Below are 21248 nucleotides of genomic sequence, written 5' to 3'. Positions count from 1 at the left end.
GAAATGACTATTGGTAGGCCGTTAAGAGTGTTTTCCAGGCACTGTAGTTAATGTTGAGCATATAGTAGTTAATAAGTCAGATGCTATTCCTGGGGAGCTTGTTAGCTCAGATAAACTGGCATTGACAATATAATTTGTAAGTGCTGTGCAGGGAGAACTGTGAGGCAGTAGCCCATAATTGGTGGTCAGGGCAGACTTCCTAGAGAAGGTGCTGTTTGACTGAGAGCTGAAAGATAAAGCAGTTTTCCAGATGATTAGAGGTAGTAGAATGAGAGATTGCACGAAGTCCTGGGAGCAAGAGTGGTTATGATATGCTCAGGTAACTGAAAGAAGTTCACCATGGGAAGGGAGCCTGGGATGGAGGAAGCTAAGTGGTTAGCAGGGGCCCATCATGAAGGTCTTGGAAGCCGTGTGTTTGTGTGTGGGGGGGTGCGGGGGGAGTTGAAATTCTATTCTGACAGCAATGGATCTGATACATTTACAGGAATGATCTTCAAAATGTGGTTATGAAATCAATACAGTGGTTTATAATGAGTGTATAAAATAAAATAATGGTAAATTCTTAAATGGTAATTATGACATTCAAGGAATTGTTCTGAGAGTTTGTGTATTCACTATTAACTGAATGATAGGTTGAGGATGGTACTGCTGTTTCTCCCATTTTGCAGATGCAGAACTTGAAGCACTTGCCTAAGGTCTGTTTTATGTTGAAATGTGTTCCTCCAAAAACAGACATGCTGAGGTGCTAACCCTCACTACCTCAGAATGTATCCTTATTTGGAAGTAGGGTAGTCGCAGATGTCATTAGTTAAGATGAAGGTCGTACTGGAGTCGGGTGGTCCCCTCCTCCAATATGGCTGGTATCCTTATAAGAAGATGGCCATGTGAAGACAGAGCCCCAGGAAGAACACCGTGGGAAGATGGAGGCGGAGATCAGAGAAAGATATCCACAAGCCCAGGAATGTCGGGTACTGCAGGCTGTCATCGGAAGCTGGGACGGAGGCACAGAACAGATTCTCCCTCACAACTCTCAGAAGGAACCCAGCCTGGCCACAAATTGATTCTGGACTTCTAGACTTCAGAACTATAACAGAATACATTTCAGTTGTTCTAAGCCACCTAGTTGGTGGTGCTTTGTTATGGTAGCCAGAGCAACCTGATATGGTCACATGGCTAGTACGTGCGGAATTGGAATGGAAACCTGGAGTCTGTCTCCACAGTCGTACTCTCAACCACCGTACTTTCCTCAGTAGAAAAGAGAAGGCAGTGTTAAGTAGTGCAGGGGAAGGTTTTAGTTATATGTATGTGTATATGTGTGTATATGGGCTGGGTTATAACGTAAGATGTATTTCTCTCAAATTTGGAAGTCCCTGCCTTAAAGGGGTTTGAAGGAGGTAATAAGACCAGTTTGCATTTTAGAAAAAACTATGAAACAAGTCAAGGTTTCAGGACCGGAAGTCAAGAAGGTAGACTGTCTTTTGTGGATGAGTTCAAAGGCTTCATTCTTTGGCAGGGTGCGATGGTAGGATATCTGCATTAGGTAGATGGTGGTTGTGCAAGTCCAAGGGGGACCTGTTGTAATCTAAGTGTATAGTGCCCTACACATTGTGCAGTGTGCAACCTGTACAGCTGTCCTTGGTGGCTCTAGGATTGGCTTAGAGATACTCATTGAGGAAGAAGTATAGGTAGGAGGGAAATAACCATAGCAGTCCCTCTTCTTAAGCATGTTCTTCAAAAATGGTTCCTTTTCAACAGATCCTTAAAGGTAACACGTTGCTATTCTGCATATGAAGTCTACAATGAACAGGCACTTACGGCAGTTAGACTGAGACCCAGGCGTTAGAATGTGGGCTCCTCCAGGTTACTTCCCCACCAGAATGTAACTCCATGGGGACACAGACTTTGTCTATGGTACTACCGATCCTCAATGCCAAGAGAAATACTCAGCAAGTGCTTCATGCATATTTGTTGAAGGAATATTGAGGGAAATATAGTAAAGAATGTGAATGAAGCTAAGTCACATGGTGGTCATTTTTAATGTCCACGCCCCCCCCCCGCCTGCCCCCACCACCCACTGAGCACCACCTCCGTCCCCACAGGCTGCGGGCCACACATCTCTTCCGTGTCCTCCCTTCTACCTCCGAGACTCTCCAATTCCACGTCTGCCTCTCCTGACCAGAGGAAAAGGATGCTGGTGGCAAGTCGTGTGGCCTCTACTGACTCACATCCTCTCTGACAATAAGCCGGACACTATTAACAAGTCCAAGTCAGCTGCAGAGGCGCTTGCAACATTTGTGGATGCCCTGAGCCCTAGTCCACAGCAAGGGATTATAGCAGTGTGCAGGAATCCTTGTCTGCTAAGACCACAGCGCTGCCTCAGAGTGACTGACAGAATTAATCGTGCTCTAGACTGACGGCGAGTCCAAGGGGGGATTTATGGCCCAATATAAAGAAATGTAAATTTTGTTCTCATTTGAACATTTCCTATGCTATCATCGATATTTTTTTTTTTTTCTCTAGCTGTCAGGATTCATTCAGCCTTCTCTAATAGGAAGTTGACTCAATCCCGGGCAGCCCCTTGCCTAGCCAGGCTCTGAGTGCTCAGATCTCTCAGTTTCTCCGTGTGCTCCCTGGTGGCAGTCTGTGGCTCACAGATCCATTACAATGCCCCAGCTCTCACCTGAGCTTTGTTCTGAGGGAGATTGTCCCTGCATGATCTGAATGCGGGGGCCCATTTAGCTTGACCAACTCTCCCAGTTTGCCTGAAACTTTCCCAGTTTTAGCGTCAAAATTCCTGTACGTAAAGACACCTCTTGGTCCTGGGCACACTGCGACGGCCGGTCACTACAGCATGTCACACTCAGAAGGAAACAGGAGCTTGTGCCTACTTGTTGGCACAACCAAACTGGCTCAAGCCAACTGTTGAAGGGCCTGCCAAGATGAGGACTGTTTTCCCTCTTTGGCAAGACCATATTTTGTTAATGAAAGAGAAATGCAAGATATCCAGAGGTAGAGAGTAGCCATAATGGTTTTGCTCCCCACCCTTCCCACTGCCCCCAAGTAGGTGGTAAGAAAAATTCAGAGTGCCTACATTTGAATTCTGACCTGGGCACTTATAACTAGAAGTTCCTCAACCTCTGTGCCTCAGTTTCCTCATTTGTGAGAAGGGGATAATCAAAGTATTGGTCTCAGGGGGTTGCTCTAAGGACTAGGGGAGAAAATATATATAACAGTCTTTCCACTGTAATAGTTGGAGTAGGTGCTCCGGAAATGTGAGCAATCATTACATCTCTCTGCAGAAGTAGGGTTCTTCCATTTTCTGGGGCTGGCACTGCTCCCTAAGCAATGGGGGGAGATAATCCCACAGCTATCTACAGAGGAACACGGCTAGGAACAGTTCCAGTGGGAAGGTGTGACCTGTTCTCCTTCCCCCTTTTTAACCTTTTATGTTAAATTTAACACAAATACAGGAAATCACATAAAACAAATGTGTAGCTTCACAAATTACCATGTGGTGAAAACTCGTAATGAGCACTTTCACTGGGAAGGGAAATGTTGCCAGCCATCCAGGAGTCCTCCACTGCTCTGTCCAAACCCTACGCCTTCTCCGTCTCCCCTGCTAAAGCATCCTAATATTTATTGCATCAAGAAATGATCCATTTCTTTTTGTTTTGTTTTCTTCCAATGATTGATTGGTTGTGTTTTCTTTGGGGTGAAAAAAAAAAGTGGCATTGTGGTGCTAGAAAAAGAAGGGCTGGGTCTCCTCTTTTTTTTTCTTTTATTTGGAGGAAATAAAAAAAGCAAAGCAGCATGATTTCTAAAGGAAAAGTTTTAAGTAGGAATTTGCAAATGTTACCTTCCTTTTTTTGTGACCATGCATGCTATCTCCTGGAAGGGGCGCATAGATCTCGGTGTATGTTGCTTAAAGAAAATAGACAACCGTCACAGCCCATTAAAACCCCATCTGCTTCCCATAAAGTGGAAAAGTCATTACTGGCTGAGTCAGGGGGTCTCAGCTCATGTTGAGGAAGAGATCACCTACTGGTTCTCTCCTTACAACCTTGCAGCTTACAAAGGGCAGAGTCACCCCCTTAGTTTTCTACCAGGTCAGTGCTTTTTACACCAAACCATGCTTCTCCCCAAACAGTTGTTAGTATAAAACATTCCTAATACTATTTTCAGTGGTGCTGAAAAGAATACAAGGCCAGAAGTGTGATTACGGTATTAATTGCTAGATTTAGAAAGGGAGAGGCTGGGTGGATATGGAAAAGGTCACTAGGACTTAGGACTTGAGTCAGACAGGGAGGGAACATGCTTCTCTGGGGAGTGGGGTGTGGAAGGGAAACATGGCTTAATGGAGGAAATTGTTCATTGATGGGGCAGGCAGTTAGAAATTAAGACCAGGAAGCACAATTTGAAATACAGCTTTGCTGTATCTGTCAGGATTAGTTTCATCTTCAAAGAACAGAAAACCCAAATAAGAGTGGTTTAAATACAATAGGGGCTAATGTATTTATGCAGCTCCTAGTGGGTGCGTTGGTTCCATGATGGGTAGGAACTTCTGCCTTCCTGCCTTTTCATCCTTAGCAAGTGAGTCCATCCTTGGGAACCTCCTGGTCCAGGATAGCTGCCCTGACTCCACCTACCACCTCCATGTTTTAGGCAAGAGGAAGCAGCAAGAGCAGAACAGGGTATGTCTTGCAACAGTGTAGCCTTTTAAGGAGCCTTCCCAGAAGCCACACCATACAACCTCTGCTTACATCTCATCAAACGTAACAGTCGAAAGGGAGGCTAGGACATGTAGTCTTGGCCTTCTAGAATGAAACAGATTCTTCTGGAAAGGGAGACAGGGAGAATGAATAGGAGGGTGGAGCAACGAGCAATCTTATCTACATATGAGGAGGCAGTAAAACTTTACGGTTACGCATAGAGCCTTGAGGTTACCTGGGTTAACATCTGGGCTCTATAACCTATTGGCTGTATGATCCACAAACACCCAACATTTCTAAAACACAGTTTCCTCATCTGTGAAACCTCTCCCAGGGGATTTTTGTGAGGGTCAGGTAAAAACTTTGATGGAGAATGAAAGCTCGGTGCAGTGTTTGACACATGGAAAGCACCCCAAGTGGCAAATATTATTATGACTCTAATTTAAGAGACTGGGAAAGCAAAATTTCAACCACCTCTACATTTACGTGCAATCAAAATTAAACTCCACGCAAATACATGTGTCATCCAAAAAGCATGGTTGAGGGGCTTCCAAGTCTGTGTTGATGGTTCCTTTTGAGTGCAGTCCCCACACGAGTAAATGTTGTGAGGTGTCCCCGAATTCCCATGTGAAGGGGTTGGACCAGTGTGAGGGACTCCTCATGAACTTGAGGGGATGTGGGCTTGCCCTCATCCCATTGCAGCCAACCTGGTGGCGATGGAAGGGCAGATGCTGCACTGGCCACACTCAAATGGGGGCCAGACTACCACAGGAGGTTCTACAGACATTCTGCCTTCACACCTGATCCGTCCTCACTCCAGGAGTAAGCTGCCTCCCGTTCTTTTCTCCTTCTCTGGGCTTCAGACCATTCTGCTTAGATCTTCAGCCTCCTTCACCTCTCTGGAAAACACTTTGTTTCTACATTTTGCTGGTCCTAGTCTCACCTTGTGCCCAGGGATCCAACCTCTCTAGTCTGTATTTCCTAAATTGTATCCTAAGGAACATTAGTCTCAAACTATGAAAACTATTCCGTTATCAAATTCACGTGAGAAACATTATATACCTTAGCCCTCCTTTGGGAGGTCACAATGCACGTAACATAAAGGCTCTGAGAAGTCCTGCAAAGAACTAAATCAATGTTATTTAACTCAACATTTTCCACTTCTTGACTAAAAAACCTCGACTTAGAGGTCAGCTTTAGGAGCCTGTATCCTACACACCTCAAATTTGCTAAAATTCCTAGTCAAACATGCGTTTTTCTGATGTCCAGTTATCTTATTCCTGGGGGGAATCTCCTACGCAGTCTCTGTTTTCAGCCAAGGAGATAGCTTAGGTTTGAAGCCCATTTACAGAGCTGAGATGATCACCATTTTCTTGAAACCAAGACATGAGGCATCCCTTCCTGGTGCCACTTATAAACTCTCCCTACCTTCTTATGTTCTTGAGATGAGGAATGAGCTCATGTCTGTGAAAAGTGCTTTATAAACCATTAAATGCTATATAAATGTTAGTTGTTACCATTATGATGACTCACTCCGGTGCTGCGATGCCCCTCTCCCCGTGAAGTGACATTTTCGGAATTGCAGTTTCATAATAAAAAAATAACCGAAACCTATACATACAGCAATAGCCATCTCTGTAAGAGGGCCCACTCTGTTCGTGCAATAAGAAGGTGAGTGTCAAGTACACAATCAGTGCTCTATCCCCTCTGAATCCTCAGACTATCCCTGGACACAGAACCCCGGAAACCACCACTCACACACGTGCAGACACCCAGGGCCTCTTGCCTGTCAGGCCCAAACCTCCAGGGTCAGATCCTCTGCAGCGGCAGCCCCTCTCGTCCGAGTTCACGGGGATAGCCTGCTCAGGATCCCTTTCAAACCAGGCCAGGAAATGCCAGCCAAGGCCCGATGCGTCTAAGCCTCCAAACAATGGCCCCTTCCTTGTTTGTTTGGAGAACTCTGAACTGTGGCTCCTCCTTTCCTCAATCCCACAGCCAGGGCTGGTGACGGCTCAAGGGCAAGGTTTAAGTTCATTTTGCTGACTTCTTTCCCATCTCTACTCCAGAGAAAACAGAAAAGAAAGCCAGGCCTCTATAGCCCAAGTCAAAAGGCCACAGCTAAAAATATTTGGCTCAGCCAGACACAAAAGGACAGACATTATATGATTCCATGACCGAGAACAGGCAAATTGTCATAGAGGCAGAGAGTAGGATAGAGGTGACCAGGGGCTGGAGGCAGGAACGGGGAGTTATTATTTAACGGGGATGGGGTTTTCTGTGGGCAATGACAAAAAAGCTCTGGAAATAAATCGCAGTGATGTGCAGAGCATTGTGCACGTACATCATGCACTATACACTTCAGCGTGGTTAAAATGGCAAATCTTGCATCATGTGTATTTTACCACAATAAAACAAAACAAACTGCAATGGCACCAATAAAATATTTGGTATCCCAGTTCCCCCAACATGGTGTCCATCCTGGCCATTGCCCCCTGCGCAGAAGAACCCAGCCAGACCACAGCACCGAGAGAGCTCCCTGTATGTTTGGAACAGAGGCAAGAAGTCTCCTCTGGTCTCTCTCAAGCATCTTCCTTAAGTCTTAAGACAGCCTGAAAAGTTCTATTCCTTCGACAGAGGCTAGAAAGTATTGGAAAGGATCCTTGGTTGTGTGGGCCTCCCTCAGGCCGAGAGCTCTGTGAGGGGAGGGTTTGGGATCACAGAAAGCCAATTTTGAGGAGGTGGGCGCGGAAGGGGGTCTACTCAGCAAAGACAGGGTTTCTGAGGTCTTTTGTTCCATGTGAAAAAATGAGAGAAAAAGGAAAAAGACGCAACAGGTTGGTGGCTGGAAGTGAGGCTGAATTTAAGACAGTGGCCTCTAGGTGGCGCACACACCGTAATAACGACCCCGAGAAGAGCTTTCATGTGCAAATGAAGCTTCAAGGCTCGGAGGAGAGGTGGGGGAGTTTTATAAATAAGCTACCCCACCCCAGCTGAAAGATAACCCCCAAATCTAAACACTCGGGTCCAATTTAAAGGTGGTAGAGCTTTGATCGTCTTGAAGACAATAAGGAAGGCATGGCATCTCCTTGAGGCCTATGCAGCCGTCCCCTGTGGCTTTTCCTGGAGGAGAGAGAGGTAATGTGCACCCATGGAAACGTTCAGCTCTGAGGAAAAAGGGCCTCATTCACCGGGGCTCTTGTTATTTCCGAGAGAGTGTCAGTGGTGGTGTTTCCTGAACACAATGGTAGAGGGGGTGATTCTCTCAGCTGTCAAGCGAGAATGTATTCAGTCTGCTCAGTTCCTCTAGTGGGTTTTGCCCCCCTCCCCTTTTCAAGCCTGCGTGCTCTCAGCAGGCGACCAAGTGAGCAGCAGACCAGGACAAGAGAGATGCGAAGGCAGGGCCAGGAGCCGGAAGATGAGGGCGGGTAGCTCCTTCACCCTTCCAGGGCCATTCTTATTTACACAAACAATTAACAGGCACACACGCAAACCCAGGCAGGGACAGACTTGATAATGACCTGGATAATGAAGCAATCCACTGCTGCAGAGAATGGAGTGAGCAGCACTTCACTCTCAGTGCCCAGATTAATTCTATTTTTCTCCATTATACTGCACAGCAGTGAGGGGTCAGTTATGTCACCTTTGCTGAACGGGTCTCTTCATGATTCTGTGCAAACTGGAATCACTCAGTCCCTCGGTCAGGCTCATTTACGAAGGGCCTGCCAAGGGCCCCACGCTTGACTCCAGGCTGTGGCAAGATGAGGAGGAAGCAGAAATTTCTGTCTTGGCCTTTATGAAGCTACAGCGTAGGACTACATTGTCTATTATGGTAGCCACTAGCCACATGTGGCTGTTTACGTTAAAATTAGAAGTAACTAAAATGGAAAATTCGACTCTGAAGTGGTACTAGCCACATTTCAAGTGCTCAATAGTCAAATGTGACCGGTGGCTACTGTATTGGATAGCACACAAAAAACCCCACACTTCTATCATTGCAGAAAGTTCCACTGGACAGTACTGTGGCATTTGGGGCACCTAGAGGTACAGTATGAGGCCACTTACAAGGTGGCAATTACCTAAGAGCAAATTAATGGGAGGAAAGGAAACACGTCACATCTCCCAGGCTGTGGGTGGTCTTCTGATTCCTACTCCAGGCTATAGGAACATCCCAAGGGCGCTTCCATTTGAAAAGGGGGGGGGGGTCTCAGAAATGTTGCCTTCCACTTTTCTCTTCCATCTTCTTCCTCAATAAATGCCAGTTCAGGCGTGTGTTTGACCCCGAGGGCTAGTCCCCAGGGATTCACAGTTAAAGCCACAGGGTTGTATGGACTATGGCTCTGTCCAGTCCAGCACGCAGCTCTTTCTTGGAGTTCTGTCCCTAAGTTATGGATTCCTTGCTCCGTTGATCAAGGCCACCTATTTCTATCTCAAGTCCTTCTTGCCCTGGTTCCCAAGGAGTTCCTCTTCTCCTACCTCCATTCTGCAGCACCCCACGGGCCAGGCTGCCCCTCTTACCGACTGCCCCGTAACCGCCTAAGGAAGCAGCAGGCTCCCCAAACTGCTCAGCCTCTGCCCCCATCCTGGACGATCTTTGAACTCTGGCTCCCTGCTCTTCTGCTTCTAGCTATCCTCTGCTCCACCCACAAGCCTTTGCTCTTTTGTTCCAGCAGAACCATTCAGCATCTCCCACTCACCCACTGGATACGGCAGGAGTGGGGACTCCTAACAATGCATTCAGCTAATTCCCGTCACTAAGGTCTGCAGGGGAGGGATCGCATGGGCAGATCCACAGGAAGAGAAGGTAGATGGCTTATGAATTACACACCGACAATGCCAGCCACAGCTATAAGGGTCAGGCTCTGTTTGGTTTCTTCTCTGTGGTTCCAGTGCCTGGCTGAGGGGAGGATGGAGGGCTCCATGGATCCTCTAGGACCACAGTAGCTGCCTTGGACAAGGCTCTGAGGCAAGTGGACCAAGGCATGCTCTTCGGAGCGTGGTTCTGATTTTTCTCTGCTGATATCGGAACTTGGGTCTGGGGAAAGCAGAAGCTGGGGTTCCCCCAGTCCTTTAGGGGTCCGTGGCTAGGGTCTGGTGCTCCTTCTTTGCTTCACCAGCCACACCTGTCTGGAACCACTCTGATGGTGTTTTATGTCACCCAATCACTTGTCTGTGACATTAGTTACAAAAATCTTGACCCTGAGTGCTCAGACTACACCAACTCCAATCATCCTATTGGCCATATGGTGCCTTTGTCACCACTTCCCTCTGGATTGGATGGGTCCCTGAATGTTGACCTGACAGAACTGCAGACCCACCCGGTACCCATCTTCACACCCAAACAATGGGGAACTCTGAAGTTCAGAACACCTGGGTTCACTTCCTAGCTCCTCCACCCATTTGCCACGCCACGTGATCTCAGACAAGTTACTCGACCTATCTGTGCTTCAGTTATCTATAAAGTGGGATGATTTTAGTACCCACCTGACAAAGTCATAATGGGGATTAATAAATTAATAACATAATGTGTTTAGAACAGTACTTAGAAAGTGCTGTTCCTGTTGATGGTAGACACAGCATTATGGAAACACACGTCCTAGTACAGCTGCAGACAATGTGTTACACAAACCACCTTCTAGAGCGGAGATCACCACAGCTTGCTTAGAGACCAGCTAAGCCAACAGTGAAATGTGATCTTCGCCATGAATAAACGCATGGCTTGCTTCCTGCTGAACTATGGCCAGCCTATTCCCAAAGACATCCACTCTGCCCCTGTCCCCGTCAGGACCAGGAGAAGCAGCCCTTTGGGAGAGTGGAGCCCCTCTGGCTTTGGGGTGGCTACTACTTGTCAGGCCTCTGCTGAAGGTCCTGGCCTAGGGCCCGATGCTTGGCTTCCTGGCCATGAGTTGTACCCAATGGATAGCAGGCGTTGCCTTCGTTCCCCAGATGGCAAGAACCTGACTGTCCCAGAGACAAGTTAGGAAGAATTCAAGTCTAGTGATTCCTGATGTCTAATCTTGTCTCTCCAGTGAAGGAAAGAATAAAGAAGGTGGGAGAGGTGCCAGTTCCTTTCTCCATTTGGCACTGAGCACATGACATCTGCTGATCTTTAGCTAAAACCCGCTCGCTGATGGTCCACTGCCAGGTGAGACTGTCCTCCTTACCCACTGAGATCACCTCTCAAGTCTCCGTCTATCCTTTCTTTAGGTCTCTGAAATTTAAGGCATTGGGGTGTGGGGGTGGGGAAACGTGTAATGATCCTGTTCTAGACTTCTTGAACCCAAATCTCCGAGGGTAGAGCTCGAGCCCTTCCCTGATTCCTGTGCACTTCTCTGCTGGAAAACTAAGGATTTATGGGAATCATCGGACCCTGAGGGGCCTGGAGGCAGATGGTCATTTCGTATAAGCTTAGCAGGTTTTGTCCAAAGGCAGACAAAAACTGGCATTTCTCTGTCCTGATTCTAGTTTTCTGAGAACTGACTCAGTAAGTCAATAGTTGGGTCCAGATGAAAATAGTCTTATTTTTATTAGCTGAATTTAGACTCCATGCTGCATAGTTTCCCAGCCTCCCTTCTGCAGGATCATACGCTGAAATGGGTGCCAATACCTAGGAGGGGGCCCCTTGAATATCTGGGTCAAGGTGTGTCCTGGGCTGAGTGGCAGAGCAGGCTGGCCATGGGAAGGAACACCCTGGCCTCAGTGGAAGGGAAAGAGGGAGCCATAGTAGATCATTAACCCAGGCTGAAGAGAGGTTCTTGGTGGGTGATGAACAGGCTGCTGTGGATGAATGGAAACATCTCCCATGGGCCCTACCCTTCACAAGAGCCCGGGGGCTTGGCAGGGGCACCCAGGCACCATCTCCAGCACACACACCTCACTGGACACTGTTTGGCAGCCTTTGGCGCACATGAGAACACACGGCTGAGACATTTCCCTGCGGCCTCCTTCCTAAGCACCACCGTTCTGGCAGTCAGCAGGCAGCTGCTGGACAGACCCCAGGCCTAGGAAGGTAGATGGGCTCGGGATTCACATAGTGTGAGCCCAGCTCTGAGAAATGAAGCTCTCCCCGGGGCAGGGCCAGCCAGGTGTCAGAGACTGTGAGAACAGCCCAGGAAAGCCCTCCTCAGTGGATTTCATGAGAGAGGAGCTCGCAAGGGCTGAGGGCCACACATTTGCCACTCCTTAACATAAAGAGTTTTGTAACCTCATAAGCTGTCATTGGGGCTGATAGATAATGAGCATTAAACATCTGTGAGGTGCTGTGTCCCTTCACCAGACAAATCACAGAGGCCTGTGCTGTTAATCCTGTACCCTGTCAGCAGATAAGGGTGGGCACTCATTGGTTTCTAAGCCTGGAGAACCTCGGTTGCCATTGTTTGACTTGTCTCCTCTAGACTTGCTGCAGAAAAGCTTTGTTATAGTTATTTGCAAAAGCAGGTGGAGTGCTTTGAAGAAAAGCCCTGTATAAACAGAATGTGCGCAAAAGCAGGATGTTCCACTCTGAAGCTAATCCCACTCTATCCCTGGCTAGGCTCTGTCATGTCAGTAGGGCTGTGCCTTCCCTGGAGAAGGCCCCCTGAGGCAAAGGGGAGAACACCCAACGTGATATCGTGGTCAGCAGATCTGAAGCTGAGCCCTAATCTGACTGTGTGTCTTTGGCTAAGTCACTCAGCTTTTTTCCCGATTTTGTCAGCTACTTTGGTGTTGTGTGAGGATTAACTGCACGCTGCCTGAGAAATGTATTGGCCAATGGCTGGAAAGTCCATAGAAAGTCCTGGTTTCTGGCAGCTTCCTTCAGAGCTCTAAGGCTACCACCAGCTTTGCCCCTTGGTCTTTCTTCCCCTGGGTAGAGCCCGTTTCTGGATACATCTGGCGGCTCTGGCCGCAGCCTCTCACCATGGCAACTCTTAGGGCAGCAGAGAAAAATGTGTGCCTCTGGCTTGGCATCCTGGCACCCACTCGGAGATTCAGTCTGCCCAGACCAGGTTAAGTCACCTGCCCATCCCTGAACCAACCAGTGAGGCCGGGACACTGAATGCACGGATCTGCTTCACCCGCTTTCTCACCTGCTCACCAAGTGTTGCTAGAGCAGCTACTATGTGCCAGTGCTACTGTATATTCTGGAGACACAGTAGGGATGAGACAGATCAGATCCCTACCTCGTTGGGACAGAAAACAAATACATTGTATAAAATGATACAAAATTGGGAAATAATGAGAGCTATTAAAAAACAACAACAACAACAAATAACCAAAGCAGATTGAGAGGGTAGAGAGTGATGTGGGGTGGCGCTGGAGTGCTGCTTTAGATAAGATGGTCAGAATGCCTCTCTTAGGAGGTGACATTTGAATAGGGATCTGAATGAAATGAGAATAGACGCTGTGTGAAGAAGATCTGGGTGTAGGACATGCTGGACAGAGGGAGGAGGTGCAAAGGCTCTGAGGCAGAATACACCAGGAGATTAAGGAAGAGCCATAAAGCCTGGTGCGGCCAGAGCATTGGACTGAGCAGGGCACAGTGCGAGAGGAGGGAAGGGGCAGAGCCATGCTATACTGGGCTCTGCAGGCTGAGGGGAAAGAGACAGAATTTTATTCTGACCAGAGGGAAGAGACACAACATGAGTTATATTTGAAAAATACATCCACCTACAAATGGCCAACAGGTATATGAAAAGGTGCTCAACATCACTGAGCATCAGAGAAATGCAAACCAAATCCACGCCTGTCAGAATGACTATCATCAAAAAGAGATAATATTGTTGGCAAAGATGAGGAGGAAAGGGACACTTGTACATGGTCAGCGGGAATGCAAATTGTTGCAGCCATGGTGGAAAACAGTTTGGAGGTTCTTCGGAAAGTTAAAAATTGAACTACCATATGATCCAGCAACCCCACTTCTGGGTATGTATCCAAAGGAAATAAAAACAGTATCTTGAAGAGATTCATATACCCCCCTGTTCATTGCAGTATTATTCACGATAGCCAAGACCTGGAAACAATCTGAAGGCCCGTCATGGATGAAAACATACCATGTTTTCTTTACATACACAATATACAACGGAATATTACTCAGCTATGAGAAAGAAGGAAATGCTGCCATTTGCAATAACATGGATGGACCTTGAAGGCATTATGCTAAGTGAGATAAGTCAGGCAGAGAAAGACATATTGTATGATCTCATAGGTGAGATTTTTAAAAATCTGAACTTGTAAAAACGGACCAGAATGGTGATTATGAGGGACTGGGGGATGGAGGAATTAGAGAGATGTTCTCTAAGGGTCCAAATATACAACTAGTAGGTAAAGAAGTTCTGGAGATCTAATGTACAACCTAGTGATTATGGTCAATGAGACTGATTATTAACTTCAAAGTTACTAAGAGCCTAGATCTGAACTGCTCCCAACACAAAAAAAGAAATGATAAATGTGTGACATGATGAAGGTGTTCGCTAATGCAACTGTGGTAATGAATCGCAATATGTAAATGTATCAAACCAGAGTGTTTTAATTCTATCACAACTTTAAAAAGACACACCCATTAAACAGGTAATAATAACAAAAAGAGGTCTTTGCTGCTGTGTGGAGAGGGCTGGGGGAATCAGAGACAGACCAGAGTGGCTGGGACAAGGGGGTGGTGTGGAACCCGAGAGAAGCGGCTAGACTTAAGGGTATTTTAGGTTATGGGTTCCATCCCTGGAAGCAGAACCTGGTGATCTTCCCACATGGACATTAGGGGCTGTCACCAGAAGTAGTGAGATTAGATGCTGGTGGATGAGAAGCATGAACTCTCCATGCTTTGACCAGTTGTAGTTTCATGCAGTTTTGTCTTTTGGAGGTATTTTCTCACTCACTATCATTAGCTTTTTCTGGGTTGGGGACTGTATCTCCAGTCTTGCTTCCTTCCTCCAAGGCCTAGAATCACTGATTTAGAGAAGAAGTGGTCTAGCCCCAAACTCTTTACAGAGGAGAACCCCTGGGATGGTGCAAAGTCCCTCCGCTGATTAGAGCTAGACCCGGCATGCGGCTTTCCTGACTCCCAGTGCTGGCTTCATTCACAAACACAGGCTTGATTTGGGGTGCTGCCAAGGACAGTGAGGATGATAGAAGAGGGTTTAACCCTCCTGAAGGCTCCATCAGCATCTCCCAAATAACCAGTGTGTGATGGTTATTTGGCCCACTAAACAGGGCCCCCCTTAACCTCAGGGCCCTAAGGCCCCTCCTACAGAAATCCTCAAGACACCCCAATGCTCTGTCACAGCTTTTCATCAGCAACTCCAATGAGAGTCAAGAGTCGAGGACATAAAAGGCAGGAACACAGATGGGAAACACCAGGGTAGTGCCTTATTTGTATCACTATTATTTTTTCTGTAGAGGAAACTTCATCTGAGGCATAGGCTTTCCATTCCTGCTGGGAGAGCTGACAGTGGACAGTTCATTGCTCCTGAGCCAGAGGGATACACTTTAGCTTTTGAGCAGAGCTGCAGTTCTACAGTCTATAAAGCAAGATGCATGGACAGCTTTGCAGGATGGAACAGCTGGCGAGGGACTGCCTGAAGTCCTCCCCCAGATGCTCAGCGCTGGCCAGCCTCCTCTGGGAGGGGGAGCCGGGGACACATGGCTTTGGCGCTCAGGACCCAGCACAGTGCCTGGTGTGCAGGAGGAATTGCTACCTGCTTGGTGAGAGCAGGGCCAGAGATAGGCATGCTTCTTGGGTGGTAGCATGCGCCCTCTGGGTGCCGTCCAGGGTGTCTGGGGGTGCTGAGTGTCACAAGAGTAGAGATGGACTGAGTAATCTGTGGTTCTCCCCAAGGGCATTGCAGCCAGGGGCTCTCTCTCTCTCTCACTTTCTCTCCCCACCACCCGCCCCCTGGCTTTAATTCTCTTCTAAGATAAATAATCCAGCTTCTCTTTAATCAGTAACCACTGTGGTCAGGAGAAGCCATCACAGAGGTCGGGAGGAGTGGGTGGCGGGTTTACTCATGAAAATGGCCGGGCCGTCCTCCCGGGGATGGCGGGGAAGTGATGCTGTGGGTGGTTGTCTATCCTCACCGTGCTATTGCGGGGGGCTGTCTCCCCATGTCCGTGCGGTGCTGAGGGCGCAGACAGCATGCATGAGTAGTCAGCAATGAGCTCCCTGAGAGTGCAGGAAGTCTTGATGGAAGACATGGGCAAGAAGAGCAGCATCTCTGGTGGGAAGCAGGGAAGTAGGGAGAGAAGCCCAGGGTACATGAGGGAGGGAGGCCTGACCCCAGGACACGCTGCTGGCCTTGAGCACTGATCAAAGATTCTTATAGGGGGCGCCTGGGTGGCTCAGTCGTTAAGCGTCTGCCTTCGGCTCAGGTCATGGTCCCGGGGTCCTGGGATTGAGCCCCGCATCGGGCTCCCTGCTCGGCGGGAAGCCTGCCTCTCCCTCTCCCACTCCCCCCTGCTTGTGTTCCCTCACAGTGAGAGAGGGAACACAAGCAGGGGGGAGTGGGAGAGGGAGAAGTATTTATTTGACAGAGAGAGACACAGTGAGAGAGGGAACACAAGCAGGGGGAGTGGGAGAGGGAGAAGTATTTATTTGACAGAGAGAGACACAGTGAGAGAGGGAACACAAGCAGGGGGAGTGGGAGAGGGAGAAGTATTTATTTGACAGAGAGAGACACAGTGAGAGAGGGAACACAAGCAGGGGGAGTGGGAGAGGGAGAAGCAGGCTTCCCGCTGAGCAGGGAGCCCAACGCGGGGCTTGATCCCAGGACCCTGGGATCATGACCTGAGCCGAAGGCAGACGCTTAACGACTGAGCCACCCAGGCGCCCCATAAATAAATAAAATCTTAAAAAAAAAAAAGATTCTTATGGGCCATCAGATGGCAGCCAGCCACACAAGGAGGAGTGTGGCTGGAGCAGGGGTGCGGCAGGGGAGAGGGGTGAAAGGAGGCTGGCGTCATGTGATTTGGTCCTAAAGTCCTGACTCCTTAGTTCTGACTTTAACAAGAAAGTGGGGGGGGGGGGGCACCACACACACACACACTGCTTCCTGCTTCTGACCTTAAACTGGGGGGTGTGGGGGCTGGACTGTGCATGGGTGCAGGCAGCGGGCTTCAGGATAATGCTCTCCATGGCTGCTGGCCACTGGGAGAGCGCCCTCTCCAACAGGGAGATGGAGTCACTGAAAGTGCCCGGGGTGGAGGTGGGGGGCTTCAGCCAATGCAGCCTCCAAAGGTGGCCACGGGGAAGGGGCGCAGTCCTGCTCTGAGCTCTTCCTGTCATTCTGCCCAATAGCCCAGCCCCCCGCCAAGCAAGCAACAACCTGGCTCCTGGGCCGCCTCCTCTCAGCGCTCAGGCCAGTACTGTGTGGAGGTGAGGACACCCTCCCGGGGGGCTTCTGTGTATAAGGACACACATGTTTCCATCTGGAACATTTCCTCTCCGCTTCTCTAGGCGGCAAACAACCAGGCTGGGGGCTAGCTCCTGCATCCTTACTTTCCCCTCTGGTCCCCTGTGCCCAGGGAACACTGAAGCAACACACATCTCGCTCTTTGAGCCCCTGTGTCCTAGAAGAGGCTGCCCATCTGTCCTTCTTACACACAAAATGCACACACATGCAGACAACAGAACTATTTTTCTAGCCATGCTGTATTCAGCTTCCCCTTTACTCAAAATTTCAGCTCCTAGTATGTGTGTGCATATGTGTGTATGTGTGTGCATGCGTGTGTGCATATGTGTGTGTGCGCATGCGTGTATGCGTGTGCATGCATGTGCACGTGCATGTGTGTATGCGTGTATGTGTGCATATGCGTGCGTGCATATGCGTGTATGTGCATGTGCATGCGTGTATGTGTGTGCATATGTGTGTATGTGTGTGTGCATGTGTGTGCACATACATGTGTACATACACATATTGGCCAACTTTTGCCCACTTTAAAAACAAATCATCTCTAATATCTCTGCTTGCCTCACAGAAGCCCAGGGGGCCCCGAAGTAAAGTCATCCTATAAGGTAAATTCACCAAAGACCGTTTTTCCAGAAAGCCCACGGAAGTGTCTGGAGGCAATGGCACCCAGACCTGGAGCACGAAGGCACAAAAGGCATCTCTCCTGAAGGAAAGCAGTTGCTATTATTTAGGTCCCACGTGAGCAACATAAAAATGCCACTTGTCTTTCTCTGGCAGCTGCTCACATCCGAGATACCTCTGTGGTCCTCCTCACAGATCAATTTAATTACAGGCACGAATGCCCGCTCAGTGCGGGGTACAAACTGGGAGCCTTGGATTTCAATAATGTTCGAACTGCTTTGAAATCCAAATACAGCCAACCCTCAATTATCCACACTGAGGAAAGGGAGCATGGATAATCCTGAACAGCAATGATTAAAAAATCATTTCTTTTGGCTTTTGGGAGGTACCATATCCTATTTGCAACAGAACAGCAAAATTTCCTCTCTAGTTATGTTTTGCTGAGATTACTATTGCAATGGGCTTGCATTTCTCCTCATGCACTGGCTGAAAGCAGTGCAAGTAAGACCGAGGTGTGTGTGCAGGGGCCAGCTGAATGGCAGGGGAAGCCAGCATGAAGGGAAGGAGGAACATGGCCCGAAGTACTGATGGAAAAAAAAAAAAGAAATCAAGGCTCTGGGTCTCTTCTCTCTTAACTTGAAAAGAGAGAGTAGAATGGAGGAGAAAGAGAAAGAAGAAAAAGAAGAGTAAACAAATTTTCAAACCCTAACTGGAGAGACCAGCTTTAAGAGAGCAAATTCTCCTGGGGCGTGACCTTACTTCTGTCAAGCTCTCTGAACACGTATGATTCTGTGACATGATCCATCTCCTTAGAACACCCAGTCTACTCTTTGTGGAGCGTGACCAGCGCCCTCCTGCCTCCTTGTTTTGCTTATGCTGAACCACCTGCCTGCAATGCCCTCTTCTCCTGTCCTATCCAAAGTTCATCCATCTTTCAAGATCCACCACATTCCCCGCCTTTCCAGAAAGGTCTTTTCTCCTCGTATCCACTGGAAGCAACCTTCTTCCTCCTCTCCCACTCCCCTCCTAAATGCACAGAGCACAGTGTTCTCTCTGCTAACTTATTTGGAGTGTAGGCTCTGGGAGCACATCGAGAGATGCTGTGCCAGACCACTCAGTGTTTCTCGTTTTGGTACGTGGGAGGTGCCCCCTACCTGGAGACTGAGAGACTAAATCCCGCAGCAAGGAGTGAGGACACTAAACCAATAGTTCTCTAGCTTGAGTGGTGTTAGGCTCTCATGGGGGACTTGGTGACAGAGTTTCCCCAGGATCAGCCCCCCAGAGATGCTGCTTCAGTAGGTTGGGGGCACTCAGAGTTAGGCATTTTTCAACAAGCACCCAGGAGACTGAGCCCTGAGAAGTCAGCTTTAAACACACATATCACCAAGGCTCACACACTGAACTTCCCTCCTGGCGTTCCACTTACATAGGTGAAGCCAAAAGGTTAAGAACAGAGACACTGAGAAACACAATGGGGTTATTACTGTTCTCTGTCATACTTCCTAAGGCTGAGGTCAGCATTTTCTTAAGTAAACAAATAAACAAACAAAACTGCAAAAAATAGTGGTGAAAATAGTACAGAGATTTGCAACAGATTCTCCATATTTCCTTCAGCTGAAGCTGCACGTTTTTGCACTTTTTAGCAACTCTGATATTGGGGTGCCCCTTACCATCCACATTTGGGGCACAGCCCTGACTACGTGTACTAACTTATTCTTAGCCCCTCACTCTGCCGTCATGTATATCAATGAATTATGTGCATTCCTGGGGCTATTCACTGCCATTAAATAATTTTTTAAAAGATTATACTATATTATACTACAAATAATTTTTAAAAGATTATACTATAATTTGGTGTTGAAATGAAGCACTGTGTATACAGAAGGGCATGAAAACAGAGCAGCAGGGCATACATTTGGTATTAGTGAAGCAAGCAGCTTCTGGAGGAATAACCATACCGCTATACTTTCTTGCAAAGCGCAGCCAATTGAACCAATTTCGTGATAGCTTTGTTACTTGAAATGTAGTACGAGTTGTGTGGTCTCACCTGGGGGCGTGTGAGACGAGAGGATTGCAGGCTCTAGCCCACACCTATTTTATATCCGCTTTTAAACAGGATCCTCGGGTGATTTGTATGAACATGAAAGTTTGAGAAGTATAGCTTTATAGGACTCAAGAAAGGAACATACCCACCAGTAGATAAAGCTGTTACGTTTAGTTACCAAGATAAGTACAGAAGGATTGCTTATCATAGGCTAGGCAAAAAAGCTTACAAAAAGAGATGTTAGTGACTCAGAAAAAAAAAAATACGGGCGATAATAAGGAAACATATCATCAATTCACTTGCAAGCCTGGAGGACATTATTGTAGGACAAACTGTGGCCACAGATGACTTAAAAGTGACTGGGAAAAGTTCAACTGAACGTGAACAAATTTTGCAGAACAACTTAACCAATTTATTTCACTGTCTTCCTTTTTAGATATGTATGAAATTGATTTGTGGTAACAACAGATGTTTAAATTAAGCCAAAGAGCTCTTTCAATAAGAGAAAAAAAATTATGAGAAAAAAAGCATCATGTCATAGTTTAATTAGGAACATTCTTTGTTCTTAATGATACAGAAAGTGACGGGGAATCTTACAACCGAAGGCATCTCAGATTTAAAGAAATGCAAGTAAAAGTCCCACACGTTCCACCGCGTTGCCTTTGTTTCTTAGAGTTTAAATTTCAATAATCGTTATTTCAACTCTGATAATTCCTAACATCAAGTTATTTTACATAAAAAAAATGAAAATTTGAGATTGTGCTCTTTCAATTTTTACTTTTTTTTTTAGGTCTACCAACTCTGTGCCATTAATCTCTTACTAAGAAAAAACCAGTTTGTCTTCTCTAGCCACCATATTTTAGAAGCTAGAGAGTTAGAGAAGAATGAAGAAAACATTGCATGACAGATGGAAATGAGGTGGAAAGATGTTGGTCCAGACTGACCTTAACAGCTATGTGCCCCCTTTTCCTCTTTCAAACAATGGCAATCACAAAACATGTAAAAAACCTATTAGCTGCTTTCATAATGTTATTGTATTTAATCCTGAGAAACCTATCAAACAGGTACCATCATCCCCTTTTTCACCAGTGAAGAGTGTGAGGTCAGAGGCGCAAAGGAACTCACCCGAGGAGACAAGGCCCGGCATCAGGGGGACCAGGATTGGAAGGATGGGAGCACAGCAGCCCCTCTGAGCCCACGGCTCCAGAAGTGCAGCCCCGCCAAGTGCACTGCCGGCTGTCGCCTGGGCTGCACCTGGACCACTGCCAGCCTCCACTGGCGGACTCTTTGAAACTCATTCCTCAGAGTTAGTGAGGAATCCAGACACTGTCTTCTGCAGCCATGAAGGTCTAGCAGCTGAGTTGCTGGCCTGACGGTGCTCTTGGCTGAACAGCAACAGCTTAGAACACAAAAGCCCTTGCCTCTGATGCAGAAGCTGTTACCTGTTCTTCACTGCACCGAGGCCTCCAGGACCTCAGATTTTCTTTCCATGTAATATGC

General features: G+C 47.6%; 1 protein-coding gene across 1 annotated transcript in view; it reads right to left on the bottom strand.

Annotated features, from left to right (window-relative positions):
• Positions 1–20937, bottom strand: part of DAPL1 (death associated protein like 1) — an 85117-nt gene extending 64180 nt beyond the window's left edge. The window contains exon 1 of the mRNA XM_027591008.1: positions 20874–20937. Within this exon, the coding sequence (XP_027446809.1) occupies positions 20874–20895 (22 nt within the window). The 5' untranslated portion in view covers positions 20896–20937. The remainder of the gene's footprint in view (positions 1–20873) is intronic.
• Positions 20938–21248: the final 311 nt, after the last annotated feature.

This window comes from Zalophus californianus, chromosome 3, assembly GCF_009762305.2.
Source record: "Zalophus californianus isolate mZalCal1 chromosome 3, mZalCal1.pri.v2, whole genome shotgun sequence".
Taxonomy (NCBI): domain Eukaryota; kingdom Metazoa; phylum Chordata; class Mammalia; order Carnivora; family Otariidae; genus Zalophus; species Zalophus californianus.
This window is presented reverse-complemented; position numbering and strand designations above follow the sequence as displayed.